The sequence below is a fragment of the Hyla sarda genome (assembly GCF_029499605.1).
Source record: "Hyla sarda isolate aHylSar1 chromosome 1 unlocalized genomic scaffold, aHylSar1.hap1 SUPER_1_unloc_17, whole genome shotgun sequence".
In the NCBI taxonomy this organism is placed as follows: Eukaryota; Metazoa; Chordata; class Amphibia; order Anura; family Hylidae; genus Hyla; species Hyla sarda.
This window is the reverse complement of record NW_026607578.1, coordinates 61,085-83,346: the sequence shown is the minus strand read 5'-3', so window position 1 is coordinate 83,346 and position 22,262 is coordinate 61,085. Positions and strand designations below refer to the sequence as shown.

At 42.5% G+C, this 22,262-nt stretch overlaps 2 protein-coding genes across 2 annotated transcripts; one reads left to right on the top strand and one right to left on the bottom strand.

Annotated features, from left to right (window-relative positions):
• Positions 1–8,083: 8,083 nt before the first annotated feature.
• On the top strand, positions 8,084–8,845 carry LOC130298036 (gastrula zinc finger protein XlCGF67.1-like). Its single transcript, XM_056550919.1, has one exon. It carries the CDS (start codon positions 8,407–8,409, stop codon positions 8,728–8,730), a length of 324 nt encoding a protein of 107 aa, XP_056406894.1. The 5' UTR covers positions 8,084–8,406; the 3' UTR covers positions 8,731–8,845.
• Positions 8,846–20,226: 11,381 nt separating this feature from the next.
• LOC130298034 (oocyte zinc finger protein XlCOF7.1-like) lies at positions 20,227–21,480 on the bottom strand (the record flags this gene model as incomplete). The annotated part of the gene is made up of 1 exon (XM_056550917.1): positions 20,227–21,480. A coding segment is annotated over one exon (1,215 nt), but the record flags the coding sequence as incomplete, so codon positions are not given.
• Between the last annotated feature and the right edge of the window lie 782 nt (positions 21,481–22,262).

Sequence of the window (22,262 nt, the reverse complement as noted above, 5' to 3'; positions counted from 1 at the left end):
GTACCCGATTCTCTATGGAGATTCCCATCTGCTATGTCAGTCTGTCATAATGAGGTCTCGCCTCCTGTTCACACCTTGTGGGTATATTATCAATGTTGTCCGGCATTTTAGGTAAGTACATGTGGGTATCATGGATTCTTTGCACGTGTCTGGTGCGGAAAGAGTTAAAATAGGTGTAAGAGGGGGAGATGGTAGGAGAAGACTCATCAATAGGGAGACTTACCGGATGTTTCTCCTCCACACCAGACATCTGCAAGGTGTGAACAGGAGGCGAGACCTCATTATGACAGACTGACATAGCAGATGGGAATCTCCATAGAGAATCGGGTACAATATCCCTGAACGTTTCCCGCATTCAGCTGAGGTTGGTATATACCCTGATGTACACTGGAATGGATTACATTACCCCAGTCCTGTTTACATTACATATAAATACATTAATCCCAATGGTAATTGATAAGGAACGTTTCCCACATTCAGCTGAGGTTGGTATATACCCTGATGTACACTGGAATATATTACATTACCCCAGTCCTGATTACATTACATATTAAATACATTAATCCCAATGGTAATTGATAAGAAGGAACGTTTCCCGCATTCAGCTGAGGTCGGTATATATCCTGATGTACACTGGAATGGATTACATTACCCCAGTCCTGATTACATTACATATTAAATACATTAATCCCAATGGTAATTGATAAGGAACGTTTCCCGCATTCAGCTGAGGTTGGTATATACTCTGATGTACACTGGAATATATTACATTACCCCAGTCCTGATTACATTACATATAAATACATTAACCCCAATGGTAATTGATAAGGAATGTTTCCCGCATTCAGCTGAGGTCGGTATATATCCTGATGTACACTGGAATATATTACATTACCCCAGTCCTGATTACATTACATATAAATACATTAATCCCAATGGTAATTGATAAGAAGGAACGTTTCCCGCATTCAGCTGAGGTTGGTATATACCCTGATGTACACTGGAATGTATTACATTACCCCAGTCCTGATTACATTACATATAAATACATTAATCCCAATGGTAATTGATAAGGAACGTTTCCCGCATTCAGCTGAGGTTGGTATATACCCTGATGTACACTGGAATGTATTACATTACCCCAGTCCTGATTACATTACATATAAATACATTAATCCCAATGGTAATTGATAAGAAGGAACGTTTTCCGCATTCGGCTGAGGTTGGTATATACCCTGATGTACACTGGAATATATTACATTACCCCAGTCCTGATTACATTACATATAAATACATTAATCCCAATGGTAATTGATAAGAAGGAACGTTTCCCGCATTCAGCTGAAGTCGGTATATACCCTGATGTACACTGGAATATATTACATTACCCCAGTCCTGATTACATTACATATAAATACATTAATCCCAATGGTAATTGATAAGAAGGAACGTTTCCTGCATTCAGCTGAGGTTGGTATATACCCTGATGTACACTGGAATATATTACATTACCCCAGTCCTGATTACATTACATATAAATACATTAATCCCAATGGTAATTGATAAGGAACGTTTCCCGCATTCAGCTGAGGTTGGTATATACCCTGATGTACACTGGAATATATTACATTACCCCAGTCCTGATTACATTACATATAAATACATTAATCCCAATGGTAATTGATAAGAAGGAACGTTTCCCGCATTCAGCTGAGGTTGGTATATACCCTGATGTACACTGGAATGTATTACATTACCCCAGTCCTGATTACATTACATATAAATACATTAATCCCAATGGTAATTGATAAGAAGGAACGTTTCCCGCATTCAGCTGAGGTTGGTATATACCCTGATGTACACTGGAATATATTACATTACCCCAGTCCTGATTACATTACATATAAATAGATTAATCCCAATGGTAATTGATAAGAAGGAACGTTTCCCGCATTCAGCTGAGGTTGGTATATACCCTGATGTACACTGGAATATATTACATTACCCCAGTCCTGATTACATTACATCTAAATACATTAATCCCAATGGTAATTGATAAGGAACGTTTCCCGCATTCAGCTGAGGTCGGTATATACCCTGATGTACACTGGAATATATTACATTACCCCAGTCCTGATTACATTACATATAAATACATTAATCCCAATGGTAATTGATAAGGAACGTTTCCCACATTCAGCTGAGGTCGGTATATACCCTGATGTACACTGGAATATATTACATTACCCCAGTCCTGATTACATTACATATTAAATACATTAATCCCAATGGTAATTGATAAGAAGGAACGTTTCCCGCATTCAGCTGAGGTTGGTATATATCCTGATGTACACTGGAATGTATTACATTACCCCAGTCCTGATTACATTACATATTAATACATTAATCCCAATGGTAATTGATAAGGAACGTTTCCCGCATTCAGCTGAGGTTGGTATATACCCTGATGTACACTGGAATATATTACATTACATATTAAATACATTAATCCCAATGGTAATTGATAAGAAGGAACGTTTCCCGCATTCAGCTGAGGTTGGTATATACCCTGATGTACACTGGAATATAATACATTACCCCAGTCCTGATTACATTACATATAAATACATTAATCCCAATGGTAATTGATAAGGAACGTTTCCCGCATTCAGGTGAGGTTGGTATATACCCTGATGTACACTGGAATATATTACATTACCCCAGTCCTGATTACATTACATATAAATACATAAATCCCAATGGTATTTGATAAGAAGGAACGTTTCCCGCATTCAGCTGAGGTCGGTATATATCCTGATATACACTGGAATATATTACATTACCCCAGTCCTGATTACATTACATATAAATACATTAATCCCAATGGTAATTGATAAGGAACGTTTCCCGCATTCAGCTGAGGTTGGTATATACCCTGATGTACACTGGAATATATTACATTACCCCAGTCCTGATTACATTACATATAAATACATTAATCCCAATGGTAATTGATAAGAAGTATTGTAAATAATAAACAGTGACTGTAATATATAAAATCTGTCTGATCCTTTTCTGGTCTGTATATGGTCGGGTTGTGTGTAATCTGTCAGGATGAATCTAGATTTCCTACAGGATTCCATATGAATATACAGGTGATTACAGGTAAAAGAAATGAGAAGTTCCCAGGTCTAATGAGCCGCTTGTCTGAAGTCATGGAAATATCTTCTTGTTCAGAGAAAACCAATGAATGGGTTCACAAGAAGGACACAATCCGTATATCCATGTCTGGTTATTGTAAGGATTTCATTGTGACTAGAGATGAGCGAATTTACAGTGATTCGATTCGTCACGGACTTCTCGGCTCGGCAGTTGATGACTTTTCCTGCATAAATTAGTTCAGCTTTCAGGTGCTCTGGGGGCTGGAAAAGGTGGAAACAGTCCTATTAGACTCTCTCCTAGGAATGTATCCACCTTTTCCAGCCCCCAGAGCACCTGAAAGCTGAACTAATTTATGCAGGAAAAGTCAGCAACCGCCGAGCCGAGAAGTTCTTGACGAATCGAATCACTGTAAATTCTCTAATTGTGACGTATTGATACATGTGACCCTTGTATTTGGTTATTTTAACTACGATTAAGCACCGGCTGGTGCGAAACGCGTCAGATGTTCCTGATTTGCACTGTGTCTTCTTGCCAAAGAAAATAAAGCGAGTTTTCACTGCACCTTCTGCGCTGGACATTTTCTTCTTTATATATAGTTGTAGGCCCCCAAACTGTCCCCATATATAGTTGTAGGCCCCCAAACTGTCCCCATATATAGTTGTAGGCCCCCAAACTGTCCCCATATATATAGCTGTAGGCCCCCAAACTGTCCCCATATATATAGTTGTAGGCCACCATACTGTCCCCATATATAGTTGTAGGCCCCCAAACTGTCCCCATATATATAGTTGTAGGCCACCATACTGCCCCCATATATAGTTGTAGGCCACCATACTGTCCCCATATATAGTTGTAGGCCACCATACTGCCCACATATATAGTTGTAGGCCACCATACTGCCTCCATATATAGTTGTAGGCCACCATACTGTCCCCATATATAGTTGTAGGCCTCCATACTGTCCCCATATATAGTTGTAGGCCACCATACTGTCCCCATATATAGTTGTAGGCCACCATACTGTCCCCATATATAGTTGTAGGCCCCCATACTGTCCTCATATATAGCTGTAGGCCCCCATACTGTCCCCATATATAGCTGTAGGCCTCCATACTGTCCCCATATATAGTTGTAGGCCACCATACTGTCCCCATATATAGCTGTAGGCCACCATACTGCCCCCATATATAGTTGTAGGCCCCCATACTGTCCCCATATATAGTTGTAGGCCACCATACTGCCCCCATATATAGTTGTAGGCCCCCATACTGTCCCCATATATAGTTGTAGGCCTCCATACTGTCCCCATATATAGTTGTAGGCCCCCATACTGCCCCCAAATATAGCTGTAGGCCACCATACTGTCCCCATATATAGCTGTAGGCCTCCATACTGTCCCCATATATAGTTGTAGGCCCCCATACTGCCCCCATATATAGTTGTAGGCCACCATACTGTCCCCATATATAGTTGTAGGCCACCATACTGTCCCCATATATAGTTGTAGGCCACCATACTGTCCCCATAAATAGTTGTAGGCCACCATACTGTCCCCATATATAGCTGTAGGCCCCCATACTGCCCACATATATAGTTGTAGGCCACCATACTGTCCCCATATATAGTTGTAGGCCACCATACTGTCCCCATATATAGTTGTAGGCCACCATACTGTCCCCATATATAGCTGTAGGCCACCATACTGTCCCCATATATAGTTGTAGGCCCCATACTGTCCCCGTATATAGTTGTAGGCCCCCATACTGTCCCCATATATAGTTGTAGGCCTCCATACTGTCCCCGTATATAGTTGTAGGCCCCATACTGTCCCCGTATATAGTTGTAGGCCCCCATACTGTCCCCATATATAGCTGTAGGCCCCCATACTGTCCCCATATATAGCTGTAGGCCACCATACTGTCCCCATATATAGTTGTAGGCCACCATACTGCCCCCATATATAGTTGTAGGCCCCCATACTGCCCCCATATATAGTTGTAGGCCCCCAAACTGCCCCCATATATAGTTGTAGGCCACCATACTGTCCCCATATATAGTTGTAGGCCTCCATACTGTCCCCATATATAGCTGTAGGCCACCATACTGTCCCCATATATAGTTGTAGGCCTCCATACTGTCCCCATATATAGTTGTAGGCCACCATACTGTCCCCATATATAGCTGTAGGCCCCCATACTGCCCCATATATAGTTGTAGGCCCCATACTGTCCCCATATATAGTTGTAGGCCACCATACTGTCCCCGTATATAGTTGTAGGCCCCATACTGTCCCCGTATATAGTTGTAGGCCCCCATACTGTCCCCATATATAGCTGTAGGCCACCATACTGTCCCCATATATAGTTGTAGGCCCCCAAACTGCCCCCATATATAGTTGTAGGCCACCATACTGTCCCCATATATAGTTGTAGGCCACCATACTGTCCCCGTATATAGTTGTAGGCCCCCATACTGTCCCCATATATAGCTGTAGGCCACCATACTGTCCCCATATATAGCTGTAGGCCACCATACTGTCCCCATATATAGTTGTAGGCCCCCAAACTGCCCCCATATATAGTTGTAGGCCACCATACTGTCCCCATATATAGTTGTAGGCCACCAAACTGCCCCCATATATAGCTGTAGGCCACCATACTGTCCCCATATATAGTTGTAGGCCTCCATACTGTCCCCATATATAGTTGTAGGCCACCATACTGTCCCCATATATAGCTGTAGGCCCCCATACTGCCCCATATATAGTTGTAGGCCCCATACTGTCCCCATATATAGTTGTAGGCCACCATACTGTCCCCGTATATAGTTGTAGGCCCCATACTGTCCCCGTATATAGTTGTAGGCCCCCATACTGTCCCCATATATAGCTGTAGGCCACCATACTGTCCCCATATATAGTTGTAGGCCCCCAAACTGCCCCCATATATAGTTGTAGGCCACCATACTGTCCCCATATATAGTTGTAGGCCACCATACTGTCCCCATATATAGTTGTAGGCCTCCATACTGTCCCCATATATAGTTGTAGGCCACCATACTGTCCCCATATATAGTTGTAGGCCCCCATACTGTCCCCATATATAGCTGTAGGCCACCATACTGTCCCCATATATAGCTGTAGGCCACCATGCTGTCCCCATATATAGTTGTAGGCCTCCATACTGTCCCTTTTTGGTGTCCACTGCTCCTCTGGTCTGGGGACCTATTCCTATGGCTCAGAGCAGTAGGTCCCCGGTCTGCAGGGACAGTGGAGCAACAAAGCTGATGGTAGTTCCTGCCCACAGCACCCAGTGCCCGCTCTTCCCCTTTGCTGTCCTCCGCTCCTCTGTGCAGTGACGTCGGCCGACCATTTCTTTCAAGGTGGTCCAGACCAGTAACCAGTGGCTGTGGCTGCCATTACTGATTTTTTTCAAGTACCCCCTGGAGAATTGCTAAGTACCCCTGGGGGAGAACCACTGCCCTATCCTTTACCTGAATTCTCTGGCTGACATGAGGATTATAAAGGGGGCGGTTTGGATGACTGCTCCATTATAACCTGCGGGGTCAGGTGGATTGGGGGGCACAGTCATTTGGTCCCTGACCGGGCCCCATAGCAGTGATTTTCCCTGAGGCTGTGTCCACATGATTGTCAAAGACGGGTGTCCCTGCTCCTTGTAAGGCAGTGGTGTCAAACTGTGGCCCTCCAGATGTTCCAAAACTTTAACTCCAGGGCATGCTGGAAGTTGAAGTTTTGCAACATTTGGAGGGCCTCGGTTTGAAGATGACTGCACTAAGGGATACCATGAGAGGGAAGCCTTGATTTACATTTCAGGGACAGTGTGCATCCTCTGGAGGAGGCAGACAGACCTTTGGTGTCCAGGCATGCAGGGAGTTGAAGTTTTGCAACATCTGGAGGGCCACAGTTTGACACCACCGTTGTTTGGCTGCTCCGCTATCATAGCAACTATCTTTCTTCAGTTTTGCAGTAAATCTTACTTAAAAATGAGAGATGGATTTACAAAGTACTATTGCTTATAAATGCAAAAATGCACTGGGTTGTTAAGGGGTTAATACTGATAATAAAATCTGTGTTATTCTCTGCAGATTCTTGTACCAGGAGATCAGAGGAGAATCTTATATCTTCAGATTATAAAGCAGATGATGATATCACACAAGATACATATGAAGAACATTCCATTATCCCAGATACACCCTCAGCCCTTCACAGCCAAGATCTGTCATCTCATCCTTATATACAGGTCCTGTCTTCTCAGTCATCACAGAAAGGTCACAGAAGGGGTGTTGGAGATCAACGAGCTCATACAGGAAAGAAAACATATTCATGCTCAGAATGTGGGAAATGTTTTACTCAGAAATCAAGTCTTGTAGTACATCAGAGAACTCATACAGGAGAGAAGCCATTTTCATGTTCAGAATGTGAGAAATGTTTTACTGCTAAATCAGATCTTGTTAGACATAAGAGAAGTCACACAAGAGAGAAGCCATTTGTATGTTCACAATGTGGGAAATGTTTTACTCAGCAAGCACATCTTGTTGCACATCAAATAACTCACTCAGGTGAGAAGCCCTTTCCATGTTCAGAATGTGGGAAATGTCTTACTCGGAAAGCACATCTTGTTATACACCTACAGAAATGTCTGTTACGCAAAATGCAAATAGAATCCAAATAACACATCTGTATATATGTCACCAGGTACTAGAATATTATACATTAAACCTTGGTCCTGTCTTCTTATTAATCACAGGATGGTAAGAAAAAAAATAAGGTCACAGAAGGGCTGTTGGACATTGAGAAGCTCACACAAGAAAGAAACAATATACATGCTCAGAATGTGGGAAATGTTTTACTCAGCAAGCACATCTTGTTGCACATCAAATAACTCACACAGGTGAGAAGCCCTTTCCATGTTCAGAATGTGGGAAATGTCTTACTCGGAAAGCACATCTTGTTATACACCTACAGAAATGTCTGTTACGCAAAATGCAAATAGAATCCAAATAACACATCTGTATATATGTCACCAGGTACTAGAATATTATACATTAAACCTTGGTCCGGTCGTCTTATTCATCACAGGATGTTAAGAAAAAAAATAAGGTCACAGAAGGGCTGTTGGACATTGAGAAGCTCACACAAGAAAGAAACAATATACATGCTCAGAATGTGGGAAATGTTTTACTGATTTCTGAGTTCTTTGATGTACAAAATGACTTGATTTAAAAATGGCTTCTCTTCTGTTTTCATGTTCAGAATGTGGGAAATCAAGTTTTGTTCAACATCATAGAACTCACACAGGGGAGAAACCATTTTCATGCTCAGCATGTGGAAAAAGTTTTACTTACAGATCAAGTCTCGTTGAACATGAAAAATCTCACACAGTGGAGAAGCCATCTTTATGTTCAGAATGTGGGAAATGTTATACTTGGAAACCAAACTTATTAGTCATCAAAGAACTCACACAAGAGAGAAACCATTTTCATGCTCAGAATGTGGAAAATGTTTTACTTGGAAATCAGCTCTTCTTCAGCATCAAAGAATTAACATAGGAGAGAAGCCAATTCAGAGCAATAAATGATGCAGATAACACATCTATATATTCACCATGTACATAGGATATCTGACATTTATACATATATCATATACTGCATCTCCAAACTTGTTACCAATTGTTAATAAAAGTTTTCTTTTGAAACTTATGCAGCTATGTCATGTCATACAGCTCAACTACATGTACATTACACATATACAGCTCTACTGTGTACACATACAGCTCAGCTACATGTACATTACACATATACAGCTCTACTGTGTATACATACAGCTCAGCTACATGTACATTACACATATACAGCTCTACTGTGTACACATACAGCTCAGCTACATGTATATTACACATATACAGCTCTACTGTGTATACATACAGCTCAGCTACATGTACATTACACATATACAGCTCTACTGTGTACACATACAGCTCAGCTACATGTACATTACACATATACAGCTCTACTGTGTATACATACAGCTCAGCTACATGTACATTACACATATACAGCTCTACTGTGTACACATACAGCTCAGCTACATGTATATTACACATATACAGCTCTACTGTGTACACATACAGCTCAGCTACATGTACATTACACATATACAGCTCTACTGTGTACACATACAGCTCAGCTACATGTACATTACACATATACAGCTCTACTGTGTACACATACAGCTCAGCTACATGTACATTACACATATACAGCTCTACTGTGTACACATACAGCTCAGCTACATGTACATTACACATATACAGCTCTACTGTGTACACATACAGCTCAGCCACATGTACATTACACATATACAGCTCTACTGTGTACACATACAGCTCAGCTACATGTACATTACACATATACAGCTCTACTGTGTACACATACAGCTCAGCCACATGTACATTACACATATACAGCTCTACTGTGTACACATACAGCTCAGCTACATGTACATTACACATATACAGCTCTACTGTGTACACATACAGCTCAGCTACATGTACATTACACATATACAGCTCTACTGTATACATACAGCTCAGCTACATGTACATTACATATACAGCTCTACTGTGTACACATACAGCTCAGCTACATGCACATTACACATATACAGCTCTACTGTGTACACATACAGCTCAGCTACATGTACATTACACATATACAGCTCTACTGTGTACACATACAGCTCAGCTACATGTACATTACACATATACAGCTCTACTGGGTACACATACAGCTCAGCTACATGTACATTACACATATACAGCTCTACTGTGTACACATACAGCTCAGCTACATGTACATTACACATATACAGCTCTACTGTGTACACATACAGCTCAGCTACATGTACATTACACATATACAGCTCTACTGTGTACACATACAGCTCAGCTACATGTACATTACACATATACAGCTCTACTGTGTACACATACAGCTCAGCTACATGTACATTACACATATACAGCTCTGCTGTGTACACATACAGCTCAGTGTTGTAGTGAGGTGCGGTTGCAGTATTGAGGTAAGGAGGCAGCGTTTTAAATCAAAGTCCAGTGTTTTATTCACACTTTAGTACTCAGCAAACACAGTCTTTAAAGCAGGAAAAAAGAGAGAAATCATAACAAAGTCCACCTTGTCTCTCTTTGGTGTTTGTTCACACCCGGGGTTTGTGCCGTGTGGTATATACAGCGAAGGCTTTTCCTGGACTCCAGAGCAGAGCTCCTCACACAGCCTCTCCTTGCTCTGTCAGCTGCCGAACTGGACAATCCCCCGCCCCTGGTGAGAGAGCCAGGCTTTAAAGCCAGGATTGTGGGGAATGACCCCCACCCTACTCATTCCCAGTGAAGCCGTCCCAGGTTGGCCACACTTCCAGCCACACTACAGAACTATCGACTTGCTGCACCGCAGTAGACACTAGATAAATAATGTGGCTTTACTTCACCAAGGCCAGGAACCCTGGTGGCACATAGCGTCCATCAATCACCATCCCTTTCACCTTCTCACATACCCCCCTTTGTTCAAGCCTGAGGGGGTGAACACTCATGCAACAGTGTACCCGGGACATGGTATCGGCATTGCCAAGCAACCGAGTCCTGTGCTCAACTGTGAATTTAAAATTTTGTGGCCAGACACTTAATGGCCAGGTACTCTCCACTATACTATACCTGGTCTCGGCTGGGGCAAGTTTGCGACTGAGGAAGACAACGAGATGTTCTTCCCATTGACTTCATGTGAGAGTACAGCACAGAGACCTACCTCAGAGGCATCGGACTGCACTATAAACTCCTTTTTGAAGTCGGGTGTCACCAGAACCGGAGACCCGCATAGGGCCGGCTTTAAAGCGGAGAAAGCCTGCTCTGCTTGTTCATTCCACCTCACCATTACCGACTTGCGTCCTTTCAAGAGGTCCGTTAAGGGCGCAGCAACTGTAGCGAAATGGGGATGAACTCACTTGTCGGGTAGTGACAGGACGTGGCCAATTCCGTATGGCCTCCACTTTGTTTACCTGAGGTTTAACAACCCCACGCCCAATGATGTACCCCAGGTATTTGGTCTCTTCCAGACCAATGGCAATTTTTTTTGGGTTAGCTGTTAACCCAGCTTTCCTGAGGGAGTCTACCACGGCCTGCACTTTTGGAAGATGACTTTCCCAATCTGCTCTGTAAATGACAATATCGTCCAGGTAGGCTGAAGCATGTGGTCGGAGCACAATGTTCATTAACCTTTGGAACGTAGGGGGAGCACCATGTAGACCAAAGGGTAACACCTTGTATTGGAACAGGCCCTCTGGTGTAACAAATGTGGTTTTCTCCTTGGCAGCCTCCATCAAGGGTACCTGCCAGTACCCTTTTGTGAGGTCCAAAACAGAAAACGACCGGGCTTGTCCCAGCTTCTCAATAAGCTCATCCACTCTGGGCATGGGATACGAATCAAACTTGGAAACTTCCTTCAGTTTCCGGAAATCGTTACAGAACCATAACGTACCGTCTGGTTTGGGTATTAAGACTATCGGGCTAACCCACTCACTTTTCGATTCCTCAATAACGTCCAACTTCAACATTTGTTGTACTTCCTCCGCGATGGCTTGTCACCGCGCCTCAGGTACCCGATACGGTTTCAACCGTATTTTCACCTGAGGTTCAGTGACAATGTCATGGCGATGACACAAGTACATCCCGGGAGATCTGAGAACACATCGGTGTTCCTACTGACGAACTCCATGACCTCCAGAGTTTGTGCAGTGGAAAGGCTGTCAGCCATCTTTACTGTGGCCGCCGCTTCCCTTGCACAAGACTGAGGGACAGAAACCTCTACCCCTAATAAGTCTGGCCGGCGGCTGTCATTCTCACCAGTCTCCCTATTTTTTCAAGGTTTTAGGAGATTTACATGGTATACCTGCTCTGGCTTTCTTCATCCATGCTGGTGTACCTTGTAGGTTACTTCCCCTACCTTTTCAACCACCTCGTAGGGACCCTGCCACCTAGCCAGGAACTTACTATCAACCGTTGGTACGAGAACCAGAATCCGATCTCCTGGGTTAAAATTCCATACCCTAGCCTGATGATTATAAACCCTGCTCTGAGCTCGCTGAGCGGCCTCCATATGTAACCCTGACTAAGGGCAACACTGTTTCCATTCGTTCCCGTAACTGAGTGACATATTCAACTACACTTTTGTGCGGGGTAGGCTGTTGTTCCCATGCTTCTTTAGCTATGTCTAATAGTTCACGTGGATGTCTCCCGTATAACAGTTCAAAGTGAGAGAACCCAGTAGAGGCCCGGGGCACTTCTCTTACTGCGAACATGAGATAGGGCAGCAAAAGATCCCAATTCTTCCCATCTTTAGCCACCACTCACTTTAACATATTTTTTAATGTTTGGTTGAACCTTTCTACCAGGCCATCTGTCTGGGGGTGATACACCGAGGTCCGTAGCTGTTTTACCACCAAGTGTTGCACATTCTCACCCTGTACCTGATTTACCCGGTACACCATCCCTTGGTGAACCACAAAATGGGTATATACCGTCTCGGCCCCCGGTTGTTGGGGTGCATCTTCCACCACTAAGACATTTTCCCAGGCCCAAGACAACGTTGGGTCTTGGTGTTGGGTAGTACCAAAATTGCCCCCAGAGACGTTGAGGTCTGCCAACTCGGGCCCTGGAGGCAGCTCCTCTACATCTCCCACCATTACATGCAAGGGAGACGCTTGTGTGTCTTCTTCTCTGTGAGTGGTCACCCCTACCATGGGTACATCAGGATCAGATTCTCAAGGTTCTGGGGTCATCCCTGAATAAGGCCAATCTATTGGGGACAGCACCTGCCTCACAGGTTTGGGGGACTTTTATCTGGGGCCACAAAAACACATAACCTGGAAAGTCTCTCCCAATGATCAGTTTGTGAGGGAATTTTGTAGCCACAGCCATTTCATGGGTCCACTGGCCGGATGCGGGTGCTACAGTCACCAGGGCGGTGGGGTAGTCTCTCAAGTCCCCGAGTATGCACATCCTGTATAGTCTATGCGGGGTACCAACTCCGACCTCACCAGAGTCACCATGCTGCCCGAGTCCAGTTGTGCCTCCACCTCACGCCCTCCCAACTCCACCCTGCACAGGTGTCCCGACTCTCCTGCCTTGGGGATTCCTGCGGCACATAGTCTCTGGGCATATATGGAGGGGCAGTGGGCAAAGTTCACGTCCATAGGTTCTCCCAGGTTAAGACAATTGGCCTTGACATGTCCCGGTTCATGACAGCCCCAACACAGCAACGGGGCAGGGTTTTTAGGTAATACCTCCCGGGGAACCCTAGGGACTAGTGACATCTTGGGCAAGGATGGGGTCCTCCGGGGTTTAACCGCCTCCTCCCACAGTCTGGTGGTGGCCTCATACCTTTCCACCAAGTCCACCATGCCCAGGGCATTGCTAGGGGATATCTGGCCAACCCAACTCCGGAGGGGAGTGGGCAAAGCCCTATAGAACATGTCGGCCAGGAAATGGTCAAGCATAGCAGAGGGGGACAGCAGGACCTCTGGCTGTAGCCACTTCTGGAGCTGCTGCAACAAGTCATAGTATTGTGGCCGGGCATGTTCAGCCAGCTTATATTCCCACTCCCTCACACGCTGGGCCCAGACCTACACAGTAACCCCCAGTCTTGCGAGTATTTCACCCTTCACCGTGCTGTAGTCTGCCGCTTGGTCATCTGGCAAATCAAAGTAGGCCTGCTGGGACTGAGAAGTCAGGAAGGGGGTGATGACCTCAGCCCACTGGTCATGGGGTAGCGTCTCCCTCTCAGCCCACTCTCTCGAACACCGCCAAATAAGCCTCTACATCATTGGCCGCTGTCATCTTTGGCATCGACATCCGTACAGCCTTCCGGGCGTCAGGGTAGGTCCTTGTCGCTGCTGCGGTCTGCAGCGCCATCATCTGCTGCAACAGTAGCTGGTTGGTCTCATGCAGGTGTGCTGTTGTTTTGCCATGGTCTGCTGGTGTTGCCTGGTGGTCTCCTGCTGGAGTGCCATGGACTGCTGTTGTGCTTGTATCAGCTGTCTAATCGCCTCTTCCATGGTGTTGGATGGGCCCTGAAGTGCAGCAGCAGCTTTCACCCAGGACATACGCTTCTGGCCTTCTAAATGTCCACAGAATTAAATTGCAGTGTCTTTATCATGCAGTTGGCCCTAGCAACACCATCAGTGGCTCTTGTCAACAGCGTACTGCAACTTCAACGCTGGCCTCACTGCATTGCCCGCATCCTCCACCAAATGTGAAGACTCGCTCTTGCAAATAGATGCGGTTGCAGTATTGAGGTAAGGAGACAGCATTTTTAAATCAAAGTCCAGTGTTTTATTGACACTTAAATAAACAGCAAACACAGTCTTTAATGTAGGATAAAGGAAAACAGCATAACAAAGTTCACCTTCACTCTCTTTGGTGTTTGTTCACACCTGGGGTTTGTGCGGTGTGGCACACAGCAAGGGCTTTTCCTGACCTCCAGAGCAGAGCTCCACACACAGCCTCTCCATGCAGTGTCAGCTGCCAAAAGACAATCCCCCTCACCTGGTGAGGTAGGCTACCTTTTAAAGCCAGGAAAAAGCTGGCCTGGATTGTGGGGAATGACCCCCACCCTACACTTGGTCATTCCCAGTAAAGCCGTCCCATATTGGCCTTCCAGCCACACGACAGCCCTAGTGTCCAGCTGCATCAGCAGACACTAGAGAAAAACTCGGCTTTACTTCACCAAGGACAGGAGCCTTGGTGTCACATAGCGTCCATCCACTATGATCCCTTTCACCTTCTCACAATGTGTAATGTACATATAGCTGAGCTGTATGTGTACACAGTAGAGCTGTATGTGTGTAATGTACATGTAGCTGAGCTGTATGTGTACACAGTAGAGCTGTATATGTGTAATGTACATGTAGCTGAGCTGTATGTGTACACAGTAGAGCTGTATATGTGTAATGTGCATGTAGCTGAGCTGTATGTGTACACAGTAGAGCTGTATATGTGTAATGTGCATGTAGCTGAGCTGTATGTGTACACAGTAGTGCTGTATATGTGTAATGTACATGTAGCTGAGCTGTATGTGTACACAGTAGAGCTGTATATGTGTAATGTGCATGTAGCTGAGCTGTATGTGTACACAGTAGAGCTGTATATGTGTAATGTGCATGTAGCTGAGCTGTATGTGTACACAGTAGAGCTGTATATGTGTAATGTACATGTAGCTGAGCTGTATGTGTACACAGTAGAGCTGTATATGTGTAATGTGCATGTAGCTGAGCTGTATGTGTACACAGTAAAGCTGTATATGTGTAATGTGCATGTAGCTGAGCTGTATGTGTACACAGTAGAGCTGTATATGTGTAATGTACATGTAGCTGAGCTGTATGTGTACACAGTAGAGCTGTATATGTGTAATGTACATGTAGCTGAGCTGTATGTGTACACAGTAGAGCTGTATATGTGTAATGTACATGTAGCTGGGCTGTATGTGTACACAGTAGAGCTGTATATGTGTAATGTGCATGTAGCTGAGCTGTATGTGTACACAGTAGAGCTGTATATGTGTAATGTGCATGTAGCTGAGCTGTATGTGTACACAGTAGAGCTGTATATGTGTAATGTGCATGTAGCTGAGCTGTATGTGTACACAGTAGAGCTGTATATGTGTAATGTGCATGTAGCTGAGCTGTATGTGTACACAGTAGAGCTGTATATGTGTAATGTGCATGTAGCTGAGCTGTATGTGTACACAGTAGAGCTGTATATGTGTAATGTGCATGTAGCTGAGCTGTATGTGTACACAGTAGAGCTGTATATGTGTAATGTGCATGTAGCTGAGCTGTATGTGTACACAGTAGAGCTGTATATGTGTAATGTGCATGTAGCTGAGCTGTATGTGTACACAGTAGAGCTGTATATGTGTAATGTGCATGTAGCTGAGCTGTATGTGTACACAGTAGAGCTGTATATGTGTAATGTGCATGTAGCTGTGCTGTATGTGTACACAGTAGAGCTGTATATGTGTAATGTACATGTAGCTGAGCTGTATGTGTACACAGTTGAGCTGTATATGTGTAATGTACATGTAGCTGAGCTGTATGTGTACACAGTTGAGCTGTATATGTGTAATGTACATGTAGCTGAGCTGTATGTGTACACAGTAGAGCTGTATATGTGTAATGTACATGTAGCTGAGCTGTATGTGTACACAGTAGAGCTGTATATGTGTAATGTACATGTAGCTGAGCTGTATGTGTACACAGTAGAGCTGTATATGTGTAATGTACATGTAGCTGAGCTGTATGTGTACACAGTAGAGCTGTATATGTGTAATGTACATGTAGCTGAGCTGTATGTGTACAGAGTAGAGCTGTATATGTGTAATGTACATGTAGCTGAGCTGTATGTGTACACAGTAGAGCTGTATATGTGTAATGTACATGTAGCTGAGCTGTATGTGTACACAGTAGAGCTGTATATGTGTAATGTACATGTAGCTGAGCTGTATGTGTACACAGTAGAGCTGTATATGTGTAATGTACATGTAGCTGAGCTGTATGTGTACACAGTAGAGCTGTATATGTGTAATGTACATGTAGCTGAGCTGTATGTGTACACAGTAGAGCTGTATATGTGTAATGTACATGTAGCTGAGCTGTATGTGTACACAGTAGAGCTGTATATGTGTAATGTGCATGTAGCTGAGCTGTATGTGTACACAGTAGAGCTGTATATGTGTAATGTGCATGTAGCTGAGCTGTATGTGTACACAGTAGAGCTGTATATATGTGTAAGGTACATGTAGCTGAGCTGTATGTGTACACAGTAGAGCTGTATATGTGTAATGTACATGTAGCTGAGCTGTATGTGTACACAGTAGAGCTGTATATGTGTAATGTACATGTAGCTGAGCAGTATGTGTACACAGTAGAGCTGTATATGTGTAATGTGCATGTAGCTGAGCTGTATGTGTACACAGTAGAGCTGTATATGTGTAATGTACATGTAGCTGAGCTGTATGTGTACACAGTAGAGCTGTATATGTGTAATGTACATGTAGCTGAGCTGTATGTGTACACAGTAGAGCTGTATATGTGTAATGTACATGTAGCTGAGCTGTATGTGTACACAGTAGAGCTGTATATGTGTAATGTACATGTAGCTGAGCTGTATGTGTACACAGTAGAGCTGTATATGTGTAATGTACATGTAGCTGAGCTGTATGTGTACACAGTAGAGCTGTATATGTGTAATGTACATGTAGCTGAGCTGTATGTGTACACAGTAGAGCTGTATATGTGTAATGTACATGTAGCTGAGCTGTATGTGTACACAGTAGAGCTGTATATGTGTAATGTACATGTAGCTGAGCTGTATGTGTACACAGTAGAGCTGTATATGTGTAATGTACATGTAGCTGAGCTGTATGTGTACACAGTAGAGCTGTATATGTGTAATGTACATGTAGCTGAGCTGTATGTGTACACAGTAGAGCTGTATATGTGTAATGTGCATGTAGCTGAGCTGTATGTGTACACAGTAGAGCTGTATATGTGTAATGTGCATGTAGCTGAGCTGTATGTGTACACAGTAGAGCTGTATATATGTGTAAGGTACATGTAGCTGAGCTGTATGTGTACACAGTAGAGCTGTATATGTGTAATGTACATGTAGCTGAGCTGTATGTGTACACAGTAGAGCTGTATATGTGTAGTGTACATGTAGCTGAGCAGTATGTGTACACAGTAGAGCTGTATATGTGTAATGTGCATGTAGCTGAGCTGTATGTGTACACAGTAGAGCTGTATATGTGTAATGTACATGTAGCTGAGCTGTATGTGTACACAGTAGAGCTGTATATGTGTAATGTGTCCTCAGGTCCATCATGATGTATTTTTGGGACATTTTCTATGGTCCTTCCCATTTCTCAGGTCGCTCCCATAATTTCTATCTATTCCATCCACCATTCCTGTACATCTTATATTTAGCAGTTTGGTCCCTAACATCCCCTGAGTCCTTGATATTGTTGTTTTCTTCTTACTATTTGTCCATCTATCTATTCCCACTATCCTGTGTGACTTCAGGATCTCTATATATTGTCTCCTCATTAATGGCGTCTTTCTTCCCATATACCTCTCTATACTCCATCACTTCTGTGAGTTTGTGCGGAGCCTCTATCACTATGTGGGAACCATAATAAGGAATTGCAGGAATAGCTGCTGCAGATTGTTCCTATTGTGGAATATTCCTCTACTTGGGATATATGAGAACTACTTGGTATTATTCTCTCTATATCCTAAGGTTCTATTAATAAGGATTTGTGAATAATATATTCTACCTTTTTGTACTGGCTCTTAATTCTTATATACTGGACCATACTATGAATACTGGATGGAATCTTCACCAATGATCATTTGTTACCGATCTTATGTCCTCATTAGTATCTAATTACAGGAAATGTATTCACATGATGGTTATTTACTAATAATCTTCAATATTCCTTTGTTTTTGTATAATAGTCTATTGTATGTTTTTTGTGTATGTTCTCCACTCACATTGTATACAGTTCTATGTATATCTCCTCCATCCCTGATGAACACAAATGGTATTATGAGAGAAACACGTTGGAAGAAGGAGTCAGAGATTTAGTGATACGGTTTTGTGTGAACCATATAGTTATCTCGGAGACCATATAACCACTCAATACTAACTTTCCTATACCCTTCCACACATTATATTAGGTAAGGGTAAGTATCGGTTAGGTAGGGATAGCCTCTAGTGGGCGGAGATTAGGGATGGTCACCTGTACCCCTGCCCCCACCCCCTATTGATTCTTTATTGATGGCATAATTTCATTCATTGTTACTACTATTATACATTTGTTGACATTTGATGTATCTGTATTTCCATTTACTGTAAATTCTATATTGTGTATTTTTGTAATATTCTAATGTAGCAGTAAAAGTCATGTTTTATCTTATTGGGCCTCATTGGTATTTTTGCTCCTGTTTGTTCTACGTATAAAAGAGGAAAGTACTAGAGAGGCCAAGGAGGAGAGCGGGGGCCACAAAATGGGCCCTATAGAAGGAGGGACTGAGGAGAATTCCATATCCACATGAGGAGGAATATAAAGGGGAGGATGAGAAAAAGAAGAGCGAACGAGCTCTAATAATCCAGACGAAGGAAAAGCTTTATAATAAGTGTGTAAATCCGGAAACACAAAACCGCCGTCTAATGTCTTCAGGGTGAGCGTCTATACGGGACACGTGGTCTCTTCTGAATCATAACAAAATTACTAAATAACCATCGGATAGAAGAAAAATAACAATTCCGTACTATGATAGGGACGGACTGTAAAATATAAAATATTATTGGTAAATATAAAGATTTAAGAACCTTTTTCCTTCCAATCCACGACATATATGGGAATTTACGAGCGTGTAACTGGGTCTTCAATCCGTGTAATAATGGCGCAAAGTGTGAAGTAAAGAGATCTTGTACCAGATGTGATCAGATCTCTAGGGATTTTATACCCCGGGGAGGACAAAGAAAAGGAAAAGAATTACACCGATGTTTACTGAACCCGGGGGACGCTGAGATATTGACGACTTCTCATATAGAAAAATGGATTTTATGATCTGAGACCGAAAATAGACGTCAAGACGGGAAACGCTCATCTAGGGTTTGTGATAAATAAAAGTATCTGCAGCGTCTTATGTTCAGAAGAGACGATCTTCAAGGGAGACGCGCGGATCCTGTCTGATGCCTTGAATTAAAGTCTCTATAATCATAATGAGAAGGGGGCGGGGACAACACTGACGTGTTACATTCCCTATATACAACCTCAGGGACAATATTACATTTATTGTAAGTCCAGTGTGCGGAGATGAATATAAGAATAATAAATAATATAAGAAAGAAAACTTTTATTAACAATTGGTAACAAGTTTGGAGATGCAGTATATGATATATGTATAAATGTCAGATATCCTATGTACATGGTGAATATATAGATGTGTTATCTGCATCATTTATTGCTCTGAATTGACTTCTCTCCTGTGTGAGTTCTCTGATGTTTAACAAGACTTGATTTTAACGTAAAACATTTCCCACATTCTGAACATAAAAATGGCTTCTCCCCTGTGTGAGTTCTTTGATGTACAACAAGACTTGATTTCTCAGTAAAACATTTCCTACATTCTGCACATGAAAATGGCTTCTCTCCTGTGTGAGTTCTTTGATGTACAACAAGGCTTGATTTAAAAGTAAAACATTTCCCACATTCTGAGCATGAAAATGGCTTCTCTTCTGTGTGAATTCTTTGATGTTCAATAAGATTTGGTTTCCGAGTAAAACACTTCCCATATTCTGAACATGAAAATGGCTTCTCTTCTGTGTGAGTTCTTTGATGTTCAATATGATTTGGTTTCCGAGTAAAACACTTCCCACATTCTGAAAATGAAAATGGCTTCTCTCCTTTGTGAGTTCTCTGATGTACAACAAGATTTGATTTAAAAGTAAAACATTTCCCACATTCTGAGCATGAAAATGGCTTCTCTCCTGTGTGAGTTCTTCGATGTACAACAAGATTTGATTTAAAAGTAAAACATTTCCCACATTCTGAGCATGAAAATGGCTTCTCTCCTGTGTGAGTTCTTCGATGTACAACAAGATTTGATTTAAAAGTAAAACATTTCCCACATTCTGAGCATGAAAATGGCTTCTCCCCTGTGTGAGTTCTTTGATGTACAACAAGACTTGATTTCTCAGTAAAACATTTCCTACATTCTGCACATGAAAATGGCTTCTCTCCTGTGTGAGTTCTTTGATGTACAACAAGGCTTGATTTAAAAGTAAAACATTTCCCACATTCTGAGCATGAAAATGGCTTCTCTTCTGTGTGAATTCTTTGATGTTCAATAAGATTTGGTTTCCGAGTAAAACACTTCCCATATTCTGAACATGAAAATGGCTTCTCTTCTGTGTGAGTTCTTTGATGTTCAATATGATTTGGTTTCCGAGTAAAACACTTCCCACATTCTGAAAATGAAAATGGCTTCTCTCCTTTGTGAGTTCTCTGATGTACAACAAGATTTGATTTAAAAGTAAAACATTTCCCACATTCTGAGCATGAAAATGGCTTCTCTCCTGTGTGAGTTCTTCGATGTCCAGCAAGATGTGATTTCTTAGTAAAACATTTCCCACATTCTGAGCATGAATATGTTTTCTTTCCTGTATGAGCTTGATGATGTCCAACACCCCTTCTGTGATGTTTTTTTTGCTGAACATCCTGTGATGACTGAGAAGACAGGACCTGTATATAAGGATGAGATGACAGATCTTGGCTGTGAAGGGCTGAGGGTGTATCTGGGATAATGGAATGTTCTTCATATGTATCTTGTGTGATATCATCATCTGCTTTATAATCTGAAGATATAAGATTCTCCTCTGATCTCCTGGTACAAGAATCTGCAGAGAATAACACAGATTTTACTATTAGTATTAACTCCTTAACATCCCAGGACATTTAAGCGTTTGTGTTTTCTTTTTCTCTCCTCTCCTCATAGCCATAACTCTTTTATTTTTCCATCTACACTGTGTTTAAGAGCTTGTTTTTTGTGGGACCGATCTTACATTGTATTAACAAGCATTAAAATATATGTCAGGTCCATATGATCACAGCGATATCTAATTTGCATAGTTTTCGTTACGCGTTACTTTTTAAAAACAATTACAACAAAATAATGTCAAAATACTATTGGAGGGGGTTCATTTACATTTTTAAAAACATCTTTTGAATTTATTTATTTATTTTTTACACTTTTTGGTCCCTCTATAGGACTTGTATGAGCAGTCATTGGATTGCTCATACAGATCAGTGCAGTACATATTTGCTACATTGACCCATTAGAGCCGACCATAGACAGGCTGTATCAATAGCAGAGTCCTAGCAAAGGCCTCGGGCTGCCATGACGATGGATAGGCCCCCATATTCGCTTTGTGGGGAGCCAATACTTACCACTG

Bases quoted from the DNA above. Each gene is read 5' to 3' on its own strand.
- LOC130298036 (XM_056550919.1), top strand. From the start codon at position 8,407: ATGGCTTCTCTTCTGTTTTCATGTTCAGAATGTGGGAAATCAAGTTTT.